The sequence below is a fragment of the Lepidochelys olivacea genome, assembly GCF_965140295.1.
Source record: "Lepidochelys olivacea isolate rLepOli2 genome assembly, chromosome: 15".
Taxonomy (NCBI): Eukaryota; Metazoa; Chordata; order Testudines; family Cheloniidae; genus Lepidochelys; species Lepidochelys olivacea.
Window position 1 is genome coordinate 32,642,300 of NC_140425.1, and position 19,245 is coordinate 32,661,544.

The following is a 19,245-nucleotide window of genomic DNA, read 5'->3' on the forward strand; positions in this document are numbered from 1 at the left end:
GCACAGGGAGGAAAGTGTCTCTCATAGAATATCAGGGTTGGAAGGGACCCCAGAAGGTCATCTAGTCCAACCCCCTGCTCGAAGCAGGACCAATTCCCAGTTAAATCATCCCAGCCAGGGCTTTGTCAAGCCTGACCTTAAAAACCTCTAAGGAAGGAGATTCCACCACCTCCCTAGGTAACGCATTCCAGTGTTTCACCACCCTCATAGTGAAAAAGTTTTTCCTAATATCCAATCTAAACCTCCCCCCCTGCAACTTGAGACCATTACTCCTCGTTCTGTCATCTGCTACCATTGAGAACAGTCTAGAGCCATCCTCTTTGGAACCCCCTTTCAGGTAGTTGAAAGCAGCTATCAAATCCCCCCTCATTCTTCTCTTCTGCAGACTAAACAATCCCAGCTCCCTCAGTCTCTCCTCATAAGTCATGTGTTCTAGACCCCTAATCATTTTTGTTGCCCTTCGCTGGACTCTCTCCAATTTATCCACATCCTTCTTGTAGTGTGGGGCCCAAAACTGGACACAGTACTCCAGATGAGGCCTCACCAATGTCGAATAGAGGGGGACGATCACGTCCCTCGATCTGCTCGCTATACCCCTACTTATACACCCCAAAATGCCATTGGCCTTCTTGGCAACAAGGGCACACTGCTGACTCATATCCAGCTTCTCATCCACTGTCACCCCTAGGTCCTTTTCCGCAGAACTGCTGCCTAGCCATTCGGCCCCTAGTCTGTAGCGGTGCATTGGATTCTTCCGTCCTAAGTGCAGGACCCTGCACTTATCCTTATTGAACCTCATCAGATTTCTTTTGGCCCAATCCTCCAATTTGTCTAGGTCCTTCTGTATCCTGTCCCTCCCCTCCAGCGTATCTACCACTCCTCCCAGTTTAGTATCATCCGCAAATTTGCTGAGAGTGCAATCCACACCATCCTCCAGATCATTTATGAAGATATTGAACAAAACCGGCCCCAGGACCGACCCCTGGGGCACTCCACTTGACACCGGCTGCCAACTAGACATGGAGCCATTGTTCACTACCCGTTGAGCCCGACAATCTAGCCAGCTTTCTACCCACCTTATAGTGCATTCATCCAGCCCATACTTCCTTAACTTGCTGACAAGAATACTGTGGGAGACCGTGTCAAAAACTTTGCTAAAGTCAAGAAACGATACATCCAGTGCTTTCTCTTCATCCTCAGAACCAGTAATCTCATCATAAAAGGCGATTAGATTAGTCAGGCATGACCTTCCCTTGGTGAATCCATGCTGGCTGTTCCTGATCACTTTCCTCTCATGCAAGTGCTTCAGGATTGATTCTTTGAGGACCTGCTCCATGATTTTTCCAGGGACTGAGGTGAGGCTGACTGGCCTGTAGTTCCCAGGATCCTCCTCCTTCCCTTTTTTAAAGATTGGCACTACATTAGCCTTTTTCCAGTCATCCGGGACTTCCCCGGTTCGCCACGAGTTTTCAAAGATAATGGCCAATGGCTCTGCAATCACAGCCGCCAATTCCTTCAGCACTCTCGGATGCAACTCGTCCGGCCCCATGGACTTATGCACGTCCAGCTTTTCTAAATAGTCCCTAACCACGTCTATCTCCACAGAGGGCTGGCCATCTCTTCCCCATTTTGTGATGCCCAGCGCAGCAGTCTGGGAGCTGACCTTGTTAGTGAAGACAGAGGCAAAAAAAGCATTGAGTACATTAGCTTTTTCCACATCCTCTGTCACTAGGTTGCCTCCCTCATTATATGTATTATATTATAGTTATATGTTATTCTCATATAACTAACTCCTGGGTTTCCTCATGGGAAGCCAGTGCAGGTCCTGGAGCACTGGGAGTTGCTCTTGGTATGAAATTCCACTTAATAAACAGCAGCTGCAACCCTCAGTTTCTGGATGGTCTCAAGGTGTAGCACAGAGATCCCAGCTTGAGGGGGCAAAGCTCCTGAATGAGCAAGAAAAGGTTGCACCATTCTTAACTGGCACTGCTGAGTAAAGGGCTCTTGGGTACAGAAGCTACCTGGACATCCAGCTGCAGTGCAGGGTCTGGCAGTGTCCCCCACGCTTCACGCCTGTGCCACGAAGGGCTGTCACAACCCCCGAGTCAGGAGCACTGATATATGTCCTGGTGACTGCTCTGGCTGCTTCTCCCAACTCACTGGTGCCTGAGTCTCATCTGGATTGAGCCCCATCCAAGTCCCAAGATCATCTAGACGCTGGGTTATACAGTCTGCTGGACCAGACAAGTCAGGCCATGTTCCCTCACTGCCCCTCCTGGCATCCTCCTATGGGGCAGGTGGCAAAGCAGCCCCCTATGACACCTAAAAGCAGAGGGGCAATTGCCCAGTTACCCTCTGAGCCCTCTCAGAACCAGAAGTTTCATTGTCATGAATGGCCAGCCAGGGGACTGAGTGAAGTAGCTTATTCCACACAGGGGCTGATAAAATTTCCACCACTCCCCTGCCACACTCTGGCGTTACTTGTCTTTTCAGTTACTGTTTTATGCAGCCTCCTTTGCAATGGCATCTAAGTGCAGCCAGCAGAACAAATGCAGCAACCATGAGCCATCTCAGAGGAAACCGGTTGACATGTACAAACTATGGCCCTGTCTATGCAGCAAAACAATGTGTTTTCCACTCCAGTTAGCTCAATGAACACTCCTCCCCACAATGCCTCAGGTACATGAGTTATCACCTTTAAGATCATCTAAGCTGGCCATGGATGCAGCCTTGCTGGATGCTCAGAGGGGTTTCAGTCCAGTTAAGCCAACTTGATTGGAATAGACACCATTTCTGCCCATAGGCCAGTCAGGCACAGTGTTTAATCAAAACCCTTCAGAGTCTAGCATGCAGTGCATGCTGCCCAAAGTGCCCTGATGCAGGGCTCTGGAAGGCTGCTGGGTGTGGGGATGGGGACTCATGCAGGCAGCAGCTGTCTGCTGGAAATGTCATACTGCTTCTATGGTATACACGCACATGCTTTTGCTGGCCTGGCTACGGCCCAGCCCCAGCGACCAGAATTCCATTTATCGAGCCTCTACTCCTTACCGTTCCTTTTCAGATACATCTCCTGCCCTCGCTTTCCCTCATCCACATAGCGAGCCAGATCTCCAGCTGGTGTAAATCGGCGTTGAATTCAATGGGGCTGTGATGATTTACACCAGCTGGGGATCTAGCCCTGTTAATGTCAGTGGAGTTGTGGCTGATTTGCACCAGCTGGGCATGTCGCCCCTTGGCATCGCATCCCAACAGCATCGTAGAATCATAGAAGTGGAAGGGACTTCTAGAAGTCATCTAGTCCAGTCTCAGGGCAGGACTAAGTATTATCTAGACCATCCCTGACAAGTGTTTGTGTAAGCTGCTCTTAACAATCTCCAATGACCATGATTAACCACCTTGACAGTTAGGAAGTTTTTCCTAATGTCTAACCTAACCTGCCCTTGCTGCAATTTAAGCCCACTGCCTCTTGTCTTAAACTCAGAATTTAAGGCGAACAATTTTTCTCCCCTCTCCTTGTAACAACCTTTTATGTACTTGGTGGATGGGGGGGTGGGAAGCGGTAGACATGGTATACCTTGACTTTAGTAAGGCTTTTGATGCTATCGCACACGACCGTCTCATAAACGCACATGGCCTTCTCAAACTGGGGAAATACATCCTAGATGGAGCTGCTATAAGGTGGGTGCATAAATGGTTGGAAAACAGTAGTTATTAGTGGTTCATAGTCAAGCTGGAAGGGCATATCAAGTGGGGTCCCCCAGGGATTGGTTCTGGATCTGGTTCTATTTAATATCATTCATCAGTGATTTGATGATGGTATAGACAGTACACTTACAAAGTTTGCTGACAATACCAAGCTAGGAGGGGTTGAAAGTGCAAGTGAAATTCAATAAGGACAAATGCAAAGTATTCCACTTAAAAAGGAACAATCAGATGCACACATATAAAATGGGAAATGACTGCGTAGGAAGGAGTACTGCAGAAAGGGGTCTGGGGGTCATAGTGGATCACAAGCTAAATATGAGTCAACAGTGTAACACTTGCAAAAAAACCCCGCAAACATCATTCTGGGGTGTGTTAGCAGGAGTGTTGTAAGCAAGGCACGAGAAGTAATTCTTCCACTCTACTCTGCCCTGATATGGTGTCAACTGGAGTATTGTGTCCAGTTCTGGACACCACATTTTAGGAAAGATGTGGACAAATTAGAAAAATTTCAGAGAAGAGCAACAAAAATAATGAAAGGTCTAGAGAACGTGACCTGTGGGAGATAATTGAAAAAACTGGGTTTGTTTAGTCTGCAGAAGAGAAGTACAGTAGTCTGCCTGACCTTCCCTAGGTATGGGGAATTAAGGAAAAGTTATGTACACAAAGCAGATGTTTCACTGGGCAGCAGCTTCTCAGAGCTCTCCCTGCTTTTTTGGTTCTCAGTGGGATTCCCATCTCCCACTTGCTGTCTCTGCTTTTAATTAGTCTGCATCTCTTCTAATAGCCTGGTAGCTAGGTGTTTCGTTCCCCAAGCACGTTCTAATTTCCCTTAATTGTTTCCCACATGCACTGATTAGAGTCGAAATGTTAAGCGTGCATGTTCGTGACTAACTCCTGATGTCTCCGGGCTCTTAATAATTATTAAGTCAATACACTGTTGGTGGGGTGAACTTCAGGAACTGCAGGGGGTATAAGGCAGGTGGCTGGGAAGGCTGATGTTTTCACCACTGAACAAAGTGATGCAGCTCTGCGTAGTTACTTCTGATGTAATTATCCACTTCCATTATGGAAACACCAAGTACAGTTTAAAATATCCAATTGCTGCCTACCCCATCCCGGCCAGGCTGCCTATGGAATTAAGATGAACTTGGTGTATGCAGAGGCTTCTGAGTATGTGTGACAATGAGAGCAGCGAAACAATTGGCTTTAAGACAGCTGGTCTCATCTGTCAAGAGCCCTGTCTAAGGAACAGACGTTGCCTTTGAACTTGCAGTGCTGCTCCATGAGTTTTCACAGGCGGTTTGAGCAGCGTAGGGTGTTAAATCAGACTTGACTGGTAGATGCTTGAGGTGCACTCTCTATTAATATGTTTCTCTTGGATTTACATCTCAAAATTCCTGCTCTTGTCCCCGGACTGGTCACAGTTTGTCCCATTTTCGTTGTCTTCAAGAGTAACTCACCTCACGCCAGCGGCATGAACTGGCAGGATACTGCTGTGAGACGAGAATCAGAGCCATCCTGATTCCAGGGAAGTGAAGGAAGAAGGTAGTGAGTAACAAGCTTGGCCTTGGGGATGGAACCACTGGGTTTAGGCTTCTCCCAGGAATACATGGAATGACTTCGCTACAGTGCTATAGAAATACCACCCTATCGGTGCTCCAGAAATCTGCCCAGATTAGTGCCATCGTTTTGCTGCTCCACCATGTGCTGTTAATGCCAGAGCTTGTTGCAATAGGGATTTAGCATTAAGGAAAGGTTAAAAGCAATCGAAATCTTATTAGACAATTCCCACTTGCATAAGGAAGAAAAAATAACTCCATGTCTGGTCACCTCTGAATCATCTGGCTTTTCCCCGTAACTTTGCCATATGGTCTTCTAGGTTACCTGGAGACCACTGGGTTATGCTGTTATTACGTGACCAATGACGTGCCAGTCCCATGATTTAATAACAACAACAACAACATTTTCAAACAACAGAAACAAACAAAGCTCACATTCGAAGAATGAGCCAGGGGCCTCAATTTTATACTATGGGAATGGCCTAGGGCCTGTTCTATGGAATATGGTAGAATTTAGCTGATATTTTACCATGTTGGCGTACATGCTGTGTGCGTGCATGCATGTAAACGAGCATCATACTGACAGCATCGCTTCCTATTGCCTCTCTCAAATATGAAACAGGCTGAAATAATTACCTTTTACGTGCTGAAGTTCAGATGTTGTACAACAGGCAGATGACCTACCAAGGTGACTGCACATTGCTGTTTTTATTTATAATTTATGAAAAAGCCTGCTTAGCCCTACACACAGAACAGGCTGAAAATAGAAAAGAAAATTGCTTCAAAAGTCAATAGGCACAACACATGGAAAAAGTACCAAGCAAAGCAGGATTTCTATGAGGATTTTTGCGTGAATGTTAATTTGCTTATTCAGGATATGTCAATCAAGTAAAGTTGATGTGCCATTTAAGGAACATCTTTTAGTGTGAAAAGTAAGAGCAGTATGAAGAGTATCTCAGAACTTATTTACCATTTATTCAGATATGTTCCTAGAACAGCCTCCAGAGAGAGAATCTGAGGCATGAAGTAGAGAGTGGGTGGTGTAGATTAATAAGTTAGTAACATTTCCCTAACCTCAAACAATGTGTACATTATAGAACAACAGCTTTTGTCTCATTTTAATAAGGTTTAGTGTTCTCCCTCTTAGGGTAGCTACAAGATCTTACCAGATGAAGTAGCAGAAAGCAGGCCTAGAAAGAAGTCCAAATACTTCCAAAGTATCTCACGTGAGCTAGCCATCTTGTTATGTCGAGATAAACATTGTACTTATCTGTCCTGGGACCAGCACGGCTACAACAACACTGCATATGGTACATCATTGTGCTTATCTGTCCGTTTCTCCCTTCGTTTCCAGAAGAGGACACTAAGCAGAACTGCACAGAGTTTGCAGGTTTCAGTTTGAAAGAGAGATTTATCTAGTGCTTGGCTTGTGAGGGAATAGGTGTGAACAGCCCCCTCAAGCTTCCTTGGACATTCACGTCTGATTAACTCAGGCATCCTGGGAAGCAAGTCTTGTACATTGCAGTGTTGTTACACAAGGGTGTTTGTGCCAGAAAGGATGTTTGAAAGAGGAATTGACATAGGAGACGAAGGATGCCTTGCGGTTAAGGCCCTGCATGTGGATTTAGAAGGCCTGGCTTCAATTGAGGAAGTCACGTAGACCTGATAGTTAAAGGTATTTAGATATTGCGCCGTTCAGTATTGCGACTCCTAACTGATGTAGCCTAAGTCTCACTGAAAGTCCTTGTCACAGATCCTAGCGAGTGTCCCTTCCTAGGTCGGCTGTGAAGGGAACCCAGGCCTCTGTGTGCTGGATCCCCTGGGCAGAGTTAAAATTCTACAGCTTGAACAGAGGCCAGCCACTGCCCTCATCGTGGGGTCCCGCAACACACTCAGAGTGCACGCCTTGATGTCTGAAGCTCTTTATCAGAATCAAAAATAAGGGAGAAAGAAATGTGCACAGAGAAGAATGGAGAGATCCTCTTGACTGTGCTTTGCTAATTGTTCACACTGTATCTTGGACCCAGCACTTCTACCTGGTCTGAGTCATCCCTTCACTTCCCTTTTGCATTCACTTTCTGGCCACAGATTATGGAAAAACCTAGTCTAATCTATCCTTTACGGCAACGATAAGTCCCTGTGGGACTTTGTCTGTCTCTTTCCTTTTCTGTTCATTTCAGCACAGCTTTGCTGTTTTTCTGCCAGCTTGCTGTCACAGACGCATATATTTTCCGTCCGTTATGAAAGGAGGTATTCTGTATTTTGCTTCCTTATTGATTTTAATCATTAAGATGGAATCACTGTTGTTGCATATAAATAATTGTCACTGAAAATATATGTCAGCTTAATTTGCTGTGGGAGACAACAGCACTCTGCCCTCCAGGGCTGTGGGGACTGCAATCATTGTTGAGCTTGAATAAGACAATCCTAAATTTGAAGGGATTGATCGTGAGCTCATCAGCTTCCATAAACACATCTGTTAGCTCAGTCTTCTGAAGCTCTTAAGGTACGCAAGAAAATGCTATTTTAGCCTTTGCCACCAGCAACTATTAGATCGTTACAATCACAATTCAACCCCCCCGTCTTCACTCACTCTGAACTTTTGGAAAATAATTTCCTTTTGGCTTGACATTTTCCTTGCTTCGTCTCTGCCCAAAGGCAGAATCTCTCTGGAAGGTTTGAGCCAACTGCACGCATATTGTTGAGTTGCTGGCTATGTGGTATGCTTAAGCAGGGCGATGGACTAGATGACCCCTTGAGGCTCTTCAGACCCACGTTTCTATGATTCTGTGGTTTTGTTCTATGATTCCTTTAAATCAATGGGACCATTCACAGTGCCAGAAGGACAGGCCCATGTCTTTGCAGGGTTGAGGCTGTAGCGTGCAGCTAGCTGTGCTGAAGGCAAAAGGTGTCTTTGCTAGATTTGAAAAGTTAGTGGTTTTAAATTAATAAAAGTGTCAACCGTCTGAAAAAAACATCAGGAGCATGACCAGCCAGAGAAATCACTTACATCTAGAAGTTGTGTAATTACAATGCACCATTAACTAAGGACCTAATCCTGCAATCCTTACTCAACCCAAACTTCCATTAATGCCAATGGAAATTTTCAAATGATTAAGGAAAAACGCTATACTGTTTGTTTGTTTATTTATTTATTTATTGTTATCGCTGTCAGAGGTAAAATTAATGGATATAGAGCTCTAAATATAGACAATATTCTGCATATATTCATATTGTAAGCTCTTTGGGGCAGGGACCATCTCTTGATCAAAGAAAGACAAGATGGGCAAACCCAAGACAAGATGCTTGGCAGCTAAATGGAGGTGTGGGATTATTACTGAGAGGGGAGGGGGGTTGCTTGGAGAGGTTGGTTATAAGGAGGACTTTAAGGGCTAACTAACTTCTCGGCTGGCACACAGACCCATTGGCATTACCTGCATTGGGAGTGCAATCCTAGCCCCTAGAGCCACTGTGAACATCTGGGCACTGGAATGAGGATAGAAAGGATTGGCTTTAAATGAATTGCCTAAAGCTGAGGGATACCTCAGTAAAACTGCTAATGTTAGAAATAGAGAACACTTTGGTTGCAGTCTTAATAAATGCACAAGATCTGCAGTAATTGGTGGCTATTAAACTAGCTGTGAACTTTAAAAAGCAAATTCTAGTTTTGATGTAGTTTATATATTTTATTTTATTTTATTTTATTTTTAGCAGTGATGTCCTCCAAGTTCAGCTCCAGATCGGAGGTGACAGGGTTTCGCTCTGTCTTTCCAGTCTGGGCCCAGGACTAGTATTCTAGATCCCTTCCAATGTACCCAGCAGAAAGCTTTCTGGGTGAAATTAGCTCCTGTGCAGAGGGGCCAGCACAAGCTCTGTGTGCCTATTAAGTCCCACTTAAGACCTGAAAATATTGGTGAGCGGGGACAGAAGTAATGCATAGTCCTAGTGCTGGCCCATTCCCGCTGAATGAGGGGATGTCAGGATTCATATGGAATATGCATATGGAATAACTGAAGGCAGTACTGCAAATGACATTCTAGCATCTGCCAGGTCTGAGGTTAACTCACACAGAGCTAGTGTTCGTGGGAAACTCACCATCTCCTGGGCTATTGACATTCAGCAGCACCCAGGCTCACCCGGCAGCTGTGTATTATTTCTGTTTGTGGGCACCTGTGCTCCGCACTTCAAAGATAGTCAAAGGCTGGGTCAGATTTCATATTGTGATGGCTGTGTGCATCTCCAAGACCTGTTCAGAGCGGAGACCTGTATTGCTGAAACATTTTTTTTTAAGGAGGCTGGAGACTGGAAAATGAAATATTAACCTTGACATTAAAAATCATACAAAATAGATGAAAAAGATGCTTAAAATGTCTGACTTGGATTTCTGTCAGTTTTGCTGGTCTCCATCTCACTGGCACAGTTTAAATAGGGGAAGGTCTTCGGTTTCCAGCCAATATCCTACTTTCATTGTTCAGATTTCTCATGAACTATCTGGAAAACAGAATTCAGAACCACACCTACCCCTGTTATTTTTGCAATGACAGTCCTTCTCTCTGTGTGTGTGTGTGTGTGTGTGTGTGTGTGTGTGTGTGTGTGTGTTTAAACCATCCTTGTAATTGGAACTGGCTGGGTTGCAATAGGGAAGGGATTTAAACAGCTTTCATGAAAGATCTGATTTGACAAGAAAGAAAACATCCAGATGTTTTACTAGAACTCTGACTATCATGTAGAATTGCATAGACAAACCCCACTGAGTCAAAGCACCTTTTGCTCAGTTCTCCAAGACCTCCCTGTCAAGGCTGCAATTAGAGCAGGAAACACGTTTTGCTTATTATCAATGCTAAGGGCTCTTCTCCCCATGAAACGTTAGCATTGTGTCATTGGAAGTGATGTGTAGCCTGGGCCCTGTTCAACCGGTCATCTTGGTTTGCCTTCCGAGAGATGCTTGTCACATCCTCAGCGGGACTCTGCTTTCAGTGCCATCCAAGAAGCTGGAACTTGGGTTTTATTTTTTGCAAGATGTGACCATTTTTTTTAACACGTCTCAGTGCTCATTACAATCTTTGAACAAGCTTTAAGTAATTAAAACCATTTAAATGAGCTTGTAATTAATAACCAACATGGGGTCAAAGTCTTCTCCCAGTTAGTTATGCTGGTGTAAATCCAGAGTAACTCTACTGAAATCAGAAAAGGAGTACTTGTGGCACCTTAGAGACTAACCAATTTATTTGAGCATGAGCTTTCGTGAGCTACAGCTTACTTCATCGGATCAGTGGAATGACTTCTGAGTTATACCAGTGCAACCTACCCTGGCAATTCACTGAGCTGCTCACTGGATTTGCTTGAGTCCATGATCCTTGGCAGAGATTGTTTTACTGATGCTATAGAATGGGCCTGGCTGATGGCCACTTTATGCGATGCCAGCCACTACCCTTGCATTGGATCATGATGCCCTGGTAGCTTGGTCCTCTTTGCCTCCCCCATTGGATCCCACTCAATCTTTGCTGAAGAAACTGATCTAATAATTTTTTTTAAAGCCTGGCCCAGTTCCTCCCTGGTATAATTCTATTGGTTTCTCTTTGGACTTTCCCCAGAGAGGAATTTGGCGTCGCATACTGCAGTGTAAGGTAAATGCACAACTGCTGTCTACTGGACAGAGTTGGACTTGCTCAGCTGGGTGTCGTAGATTCTAGACAGCTATTACAAAGGAACTTCTTCAGTAGCTCAAAGGTAACAGGGCTGGAGAAGCGAGGCCTGAGTCTAATCCCAGCTGCCTCTGTGACATTCCAAGCAGCTACGACATGTGGCATAGTGACCGAAAGCAACCTGGGTTGCCACTGGCTTGCTAAGGTATCCTCTCTAACTGCCTCCAGTGCCACATTCCTCCCTAGTCTCCATGGCAGAGCTTGGTGCTCCCATTTTGTTCCCGGAGCCCAGTCCCTTGCCACTGAGCTGGAAAAGGAACTTGAGTGCTGAGACGTAAATATGAATAACAAGCAGCCTGCTTTTCTTTAGCGTTGCTATCTGCTGTGCTGAGCTGGGGAAGGCTCCTGAGAGAGGCTCTGGGACACTTTGCTCCTCTCCAATTCCCTTTCCTCTCCCTCTCCCAAGCCTTTTCACACGCCACATTTGCCCCCAGTGCAGAGAGCTATTTAACCCTTTTAAAACACAAACACATGGTCCGTGATTCTTCCCAGACTGAACGGTGCTGCCCTTTGCAGTTGTCACACATGCCCCTCTGTAAGCCCTGGGGAGCAGGTCGAAGAGCGGTTTATCCGCTAGAGGTGAGGCTGCAGGGGTGCTGCAGCTTGGGGGCGGTGCTTCTTTCCAGCATTTAAAATAGGAGTGGGTTTGCTGCGGCTCCAACTATAAATACAGGTTCTAAAATATAAAGCACTGCGCGGAGGTGAAATTAAACCTAATTATAGCAATCAGTTTTATTCTACTCTGTATTCTTTATGAATGGGTTCCATCATGTTGTAACTAATTAGCTCTGCCATATTACACCTGAGCAGCCATTTATTTTAAATTACTTTCTATCGAAAAATCATTTCCAGATAACACGACCTTGCATTTGCAGATTTTTCCCAATCTTTGCTTAGTGTGCCAATGTTATAGCCTATGACCATCTGCCCCATTTCTTTTGTTACTTGGTCACCGCTAAAATCTTTACCATTGTAATTTGTGAGTAATTAATATTACCGTGGTATCTATAGTGTTCTCTCCGCCGGGTGCAGGGAATAACAAGATAATGGTAATTAGGGAAAAGGTAAAATTATTAATGGCAACCACTGTTTCAAGGTGAAAACAAGAACATTTATTTATAGCCTTTACCTGAGCATTTGTCACCATAATGTATCTCAGAACATGAATGTGAGGTAGGCAGACTCTCATTCCACGCTCATAAAACATTCAGGTCAGAGGGTCGGGATTTGTTTTGATTTTTTTTTTGATGGTTTCCATCTGGATGAATTCTTTCCAGCACCTTCCCTTAGCATGTGACCGTGTCAATCTCATTCTCAGGTCAGTGAAGGCAGTGTGTGTGTGTGTGCGGGGGGAGGGGGAGTGTTTGAAAGTTGCATGTGAGGAACAATTTATATATGCAGGGAAGGATGAAATCAAACATTTCTTTCCTTGGTGGGGAAAAAGTAAATAGGTCTCACCCAGAGGATGACCCAGGATGTTCTTCCACCCCATTCCACCCTTTCCATGGTAAATGGTAGGTTTGCTTTCTGTATCTATGGTCAGACATGAGTTGGGAATGGAAGGCAGTCAGATACAGCTGTTCGTGATCTTCTGGCTTGTTTTGTGTGATTCCATTTTCTTTTCTCCTCTCTTGTCAGTTGGCAGGAAGCAGTTCATGAAATTTGAGTGGGCTAACAATGCTGCAGATGTACTGGGCTGTGATTTTGAGGAGCTCACAACAGCAGTCTTCAAGCACCATCTGAAACAGATAATAGAACAGGTCACATCTGGAACGAGTCGGCTGAGCAAAGATGAAGAACGAAATGCTGGTATCAGACTTTTCCACCCTTTCCTTTATGTATAAGTGATGTGGAAATACTGCCCTGTGTGTTGTTCTTGACTTTGATCAAGGAATAGAGTATTTGCGGAGCATTCTTGAGAGAGATACTTCAGCCATCTCTCACCAGTGCTGTGATCCTTTAAACATAGTTATATTAAAGAATTTTTTAAAGATAATGAACGTAACTGTCCCCAGTTTATAATACTGATCATACATGTCACTTCTTCGGAGCATTTTAAGATAATTAATCCTGACAATCCCACTGCAAGGAAAGTCAAGTAACATGGTCTAAAAATGAACCTATTTGCAAAGCGAAGACACATTTGTCAGAGAGACCCTGTTCCAATGAGACCCTGCTGGAGCCCAGCTAGCATGGGCACACGCTACTTCTCCTGTAAATTAGGGTGAGCTAGATGATATTTGTTCTGCCATCTGCATTATCGGATGTGTTGAACATCTCCAAAGTCGTTAGAATCTCGTGGACTAGGCTCTGTCCTTGCCATCTGCCTGATTGGCATGTCATTCACACTTTTCTTCGTATGTCACAAGATTGGCATGCCAATCGCGCTTTTCTTCGTATGTCACAAGAAGAAACCTCACGGCCTGAACAGAACAGGCAAACGAGCCCCCAGAAGAGGCAGTGATGCTCCAAAACAGGCTAAAGCCTTTCCCGAGCCCAGCAAGCTGCCACACCTTCGTCATTTCTTTTGCAACTCACAGGGCAATTTGTGTGTTTTTGTAACAATTTTGCATTGTGCTGAGACCAACAGGAGAACTATTGAACGTGCACTTGCCAGTTATTTCCTGCAAGGAGGCTGAAAAGCAGCAGAGGAGGAGGGGAGCATCAGTCCTAACAAACTGTTATTTGAATTTGTAAATGTCAAATATTTTTAAGTAGCAAGTGGAAATCATTTGGCTGAGAAGCCAAGAATGTTTTGCTCCCTGCTGACATCTGGGCACTGAGTGTAATTCACAGCCAGCATCTCTCTGATTTCAATGTGTCTGTTTTATTTTTCTCCCTGCTTTGGTGATATTTTCCTTTTGAAAGTTGTTTTTCCCCTTTGTGTGTTTGCAGCCAGTGTTCACGGTTCTCAGACTCTGACATCTGCCATGGAAAGGACTGTCATATTTGAGAAAGGTGCTAGGAGGCTATTTGTTTCCTAGCAACCAGCTCAGGTTCCAGGGTTAAAGGAAGAATGTAAAATGTTTTAAGAGCTATCAAAAAAAAAAAAAGTCCGTATGCAAAGAGAGCCTCTTTTCATCATGCTGCTGCATGAAACAGCACTGCAGATTTGTTGCAAATGCCTGTGTCTTTCTAGAGAAAATTTGGGTAAATTGTATTTACAGAGCAAGCTCAATGAAGAGCAAGTACAAATATATGGTCTGATAGCATTAATGAACCAGTGCATAATTGGAATGAATAGAAGAATGAATGGAGCTAATTCGGGAAGGCAGATTTAGAGTTTGTGTGTGTGTGTCGCTCTCTGATTTCATGCAGATTAAGAACCAGCCCATACTCATATGAGTAGTCCTTACTGACTGGAGTGTAGTCTGTTGACTCCGGTAGGATGTACTTGTGTGAGTAAGAGTTTGAGAGATCAGTCCCTATATTATAAAGCCTTTATTACAAAATATAAATCAGGTCAGAGACATTGGAGCAGTTCAGGGCAACTCATGCGAATATTTATTCCTCATGTAAATGGATTTATATAGTGCCTTGGACATAGGAATTAGGATTGGTGCAAATTATACTCTACAGGGAGCAGGTGATGTAGTTATTATCAATTCTGCCTATGGAAGATCAAAAAGGATTGAAAATAAATCATTCACTGTCTTTTCTCTTTGTATCCTCTAGGGCCCAAGATGACAGGGGTGGAATGTGTGGAGGGGATGGCTGCAGGTCTCTATGAAGAACTGTTTGCTGCTGTTGTCTCTCTAATCAACAGGTATTGAGTGTTCCGAAGCCAGGCAATTAAAAGAACAAACAAAGAAGTCTCTCATGGGCTAGTAGAGAGTGGAAGGCTGTAAATACATAGAAATGATTATTGTCCATTATGTTTGTCCCTTATGTCCCCCATCCCTGACATCAGTAAAGAGAAATCTTCACTTAATGCACTCTGAAGAGATGTATGTGGCATGTAGCCCCTGGTTGCTGCAGAAAGGTTATCTGAAGAATATCTCTGTAACAGAAGAAAGTTATCAGAAAGTCAAAGAATGAACTTCTTAAAGGATACTGCAGCATGCTCAATGGATGGTTCTGCGCATCACCAGCCCGGATGTGTTTGGCCACCTAGTGAAGAAGCAGGCGGAAAGTCTCCTGGAGCACAATGGAGCAGCTACTTGCTCACGGCCGTTTTTGGTTCCTTTCCATGCAGGATGTTCTGTAGCTAGGGTCGGATTTTCAAAAATAGCCACGCGACTTCATCATTTTCGTATCTATTTGTTTGGATTTAAATGATAAAAGATGGTACCTGAGCATCATGGCACTTAACTAACATTACAACTCCATACCCCAGCCACATTTACAGGACAAACGTTCAGACTGGAATACAGTGCCGCTCAGCCAGCCAGCGATAAATAGCTCCTTTCCACACCCCCATCAGTCCAGGGCCTGACTCTCAACGGTCCTCAGATGGCTGTCAAACAGATGGCTCCTCCGGCATGCTCAGTAGGTCACCAAGGCTCTGGGACAAGGGTGGGACAAATTCCAGCGTCCTGGGGCCCTGACAGAGAAGGTTGTGCTGGCAGCCCTTTGTAGCATGAAGGATTCAGTTGAAGGGCTTGTGCTGACCACCGCTTTGGCCAGGCTCTCCTCCAACAGGAAAGGTGCCAACCTCTGGACCAGATGCCAATGGTAAAGTGTCTGGATTATTGCTGGGATGTGATCATCCAACAGCAGTTGGGCATCTAAAATCACCCCTCAATTGTGAGCTTTGGTAACTAACGGCGGTGCGCTCCCCCATACAAAGGGATCCGCCGTCTCCTCCTAGGAGCATAAGTCCTACTAAAAGTCATTGGAACTCTTTCTCCTCGGTCATGTCAGTACTTTCAAAAATCCCACCCTGAGTCCAGAATTTCCAGAAGGACTCAGCCCCCAGAATTGGAGTCAGATTTTCCCAAGAGCTCAGTGCGCTGGAAAGTCTGGCCATAAGTGTCACGTTGAGAGGTGCCAGGAACCGAGTGCTTTGGCAGATCTGCTCGCAACTGTGGATATGGAGCACCTGAAAATCCGACACAGAGCTTGTGTGGTCCTTAGCAGGTAGGAAGCTGCAGTGCCATGGGCTGACAGTGAGTAGAAGGGATGTTTCGCTAGGTTAGGCAAGTGCCCCAAATGTTCAGAGGTTTCTCTGATTCTTATTTGGACTCTTTGGGTCTTTTGAGTTCTTTCTTCGGCTCCCCGGGCTCCCAGTTGTGCTGATCAGCCTAGCACTCACTGCTTATTACTTGTATTTTGCATTGTGGTAGTTGTTGGGAGCCCCAGTCGCGGACCAGGACCCTGCTTTGTTAGGTGCTGTGTTACTTCTGTGCGACCTCTCTCTTCTCTTCAACTTACTAGTGCTTACTAGTTTCGCAGAGTCAGCCTGAGACGTTTCATGATTTTTCTTGCTTTTCCAAAGCTTTCTTCATAAGCCTAGGTGGAAAGAACTCCCTTTCTCAGTACTACAGGAGACCAGCTTTGACTTCAGGCTCTTGTGTTGCCTTCCGATGCCCCATTAGGAGTCCCACTTTGTAGATCATTTGCCCTTATTCAGCTACATTGTGTCCTTTCTATTTTAAAATATTTCGTTTTATTAAAACTGAAAGGGCAAGTTGTCAAGATCACAAACCACGGCCTACAGAACTGACTATTTTACAAGTGACATGAAATTAAAATTAAGATTTTACCAGTTTACCCATACTCACACCCACCTTTAGTTCAAAGCCTTCCAAACCTTCCTAATCCCGGTGATGTGAAATTGCCTCTTCGATGGTCACGTTTATGTGGATTTTGGTCTTCAGAGGATGGTAATCAGATTTTTTTTTCTATGACAAAAGTACATTCAGTTCTGTTTCTTATCCAGTGTGCATCTTGGAGAATGGAATGACCAATTAGCACATTTTCTGCTGAGGTGAAGTATCCTCTACAGTCAGATGGGCCTGTTCCACTTGCCTTATTTCCCTGTAGATCACACAGTCATTGGAGCACTGCGGTATTGAGAACTGGCTTGTTTACTTGTTAATAATCGCTGTGACTTTGCAGGGTTGAAATCAAGGTTACCAGTATGTATGGAGTAATAAACTGGTTGAGGAATCAAAGACTGAGCCATACAGATTGCTTGGTAGGATTCATTCTCTACTAAAAAGCTTGCCTGCGAGCTAGCTCTCAGGAATGATAGAGTTTGTATCCAAACTCCAAAAGTGGCTGGTGATTACTGGACATTTAATCAGCCTCTTCTCTGGGGCTTCTAACAATTATAATGCTGCCTTCTGGCCTGGAAAACCCAGCTGCACTATCCCAACATCTCCCACTTGCTTAGAATCATAGAATATCAGAGTTGGAAGGGACGTCAGGAGGTCATCTAGTCCAACCCCCTGCTCAAAGCAGGACCAATCCCCAATTTTTTCCCCAGATCCCTAAATGACCCCCTCAAGAATTGAACTCACAACCCTGGGTTTAGCAGGCCAATGCTCAAACCACTGAGCTATCCCTCCCCCCTTATGATGCTGCAGTTGCTATAAAAGAAGGAATCCTGGGAACGGGTTCCTGTCTTTCCTATCCTGGTGTAAATCAAGGCCAACTCTAGTCAAGACAATAGAGAAAAGAATCAGGCCACTGATGTCTCATTGTTTTTCATTCTGATTTACAGCTCAAGTTGTCAAATCCAGAATCTAGATTCAATCGTGTGACTGGAAATACTCCAGATTGTTGCTTCTGATTTATTTCAGCCTGTCCAAAGATGATTCTCTGAGATCTCATGGAAGAGCAAAATGCCACTGGCTGTCTAAAATCCTGAATAATGAAGCATTAGCTCAGAGAATGTGTCTTGTATTCCTCCGTTCCCTTTAACACCAGCTTTGTTTCGCTTGTTTTTGTTTTTCAAACCAGCCCATCAAAGCCTTTTAAGCCATTCCAACAATGATACAGTATGTCACAGTGGAAAACATATGTTTCAATGCAGTCAAGAAAATTTTGCTGACTCTCAGTGAGTTGATGAGGTACCATGAATTTAAATCACTTTCAACTTGTACTACAATTTTGGAATCACAGGACATGTCAGTGGTGCTAGGGGAAGGTGCTGATAGGAAATTCTTTAATTGAATTCTAAAAATACTTCTGTTTCTTCCTGCAAACTTGTATTTTTCAGGGAGACTTCAGGACGCTAATGCCTGGCATTTTTCCTTCCAATTATTTTCAGCCAATTTCTTCAGTTGGCATTTGCCATCTGACAGAAGTACATGCTCTTACATCTCACCCATGTGCAGAACATGCAGCTCCACAAGTCATGTTGTATCATGCCAGGGGAGGAGGAGATGGGAAATGACACAAAACAATGCATCTGAGGAGAGCAGAGTAACTCAACCTTTTCAGAAATAGATATTTGAAAAAAACACAGAGCTTTCTCCAGGTCATGTTCCCACAGTTATTTTTAACTGAAGTATTTGGCATGGATGGAAGCAAAACTTGGAAGAAGTTGTTGGAAAGATGGTTCCTCTCCCAGCGACCTACAGTGTGGCTCTCCCTCAGAACATACTTGCCACGCTCTGCGTTTGCGGTTCTACATTTTCCCAGCATTCTTCCACAGGAGCAATATCACACTCTTTATTTTCCTACAATCAATATTTTGGAACTTAAAACTGTCATTAACATAGTCAGTGTGGATCAATTAACCATCTTTTAGGACCAGCTCTGCCACCCAAAGTTAAGACGACTTAGGTCTGAGGACGCCATATTTCAGGTATGGTGCCTAAGAAGAAGCATCTCATCCCATCATCAGTGAAATGTTTATTAGTCCAGGTCAGGAACAAGCTATGCCAGGTCTTCTGTTCTAGGCTGGAAGCACTCACAGGAATAAATAAAACAAGGAGGACTTGGATAAAGATCAAATTCTACAGGACAGGAAAGTGTCAGTAGCTTTATGTGGTTATTAGCACTCTGTTTGAAAGACACAAACATTTGCCAACCAAATAGGCATTGTTGAGATATTAAATGTGTTGTGGTTATTGCTCAGGGTCATAGGACTGTAATGATTAAAAGTGCCTCCTGGAATGGTAGTTACAGGAGGAAAGGAGGACTTGTGGCACCTTAGAGACTAACCAATTTATTAGAGCATAAGCTTTCGTGAGCTACAGCTCACTTCATCGGATGCGTATCGTGGAAACTGCAGCAGACTTTATATATACACAGAGAATATAAGGTGCCACAAGTCCTCCTTTTCTTTTTGCGAATACAGACTAACACGGCTGCGACTCTGAAAC

At 44.4% G+C, this 19,245-nt stretch overlaps 1 protein-coding gene across 1 annotated transcript in view; it reads left to right on the forward strand.

The window, feature by feature from the left end:
- Positions 1-19,245, forward strand: part of MYO18B (myosin XVIIIB) — a 183,793-nt gene that overhangs the window by 41,954 nt on the left and 122,594 nt on the right. The window contains exons 11-12 of the mRNA XM_084648640.1: positions 12,608-12,778; positions 14,645-14,735. Of these exons, the coding sequence (XP_084504766.1) occupies positions 12,608-12,778; positions 14,645-14,735 (262 nt within the window). The remainder of the gene's footprint in view (positions 1-12,607; positions 12,779-14,644; positions 14,736-19,245) is intronic.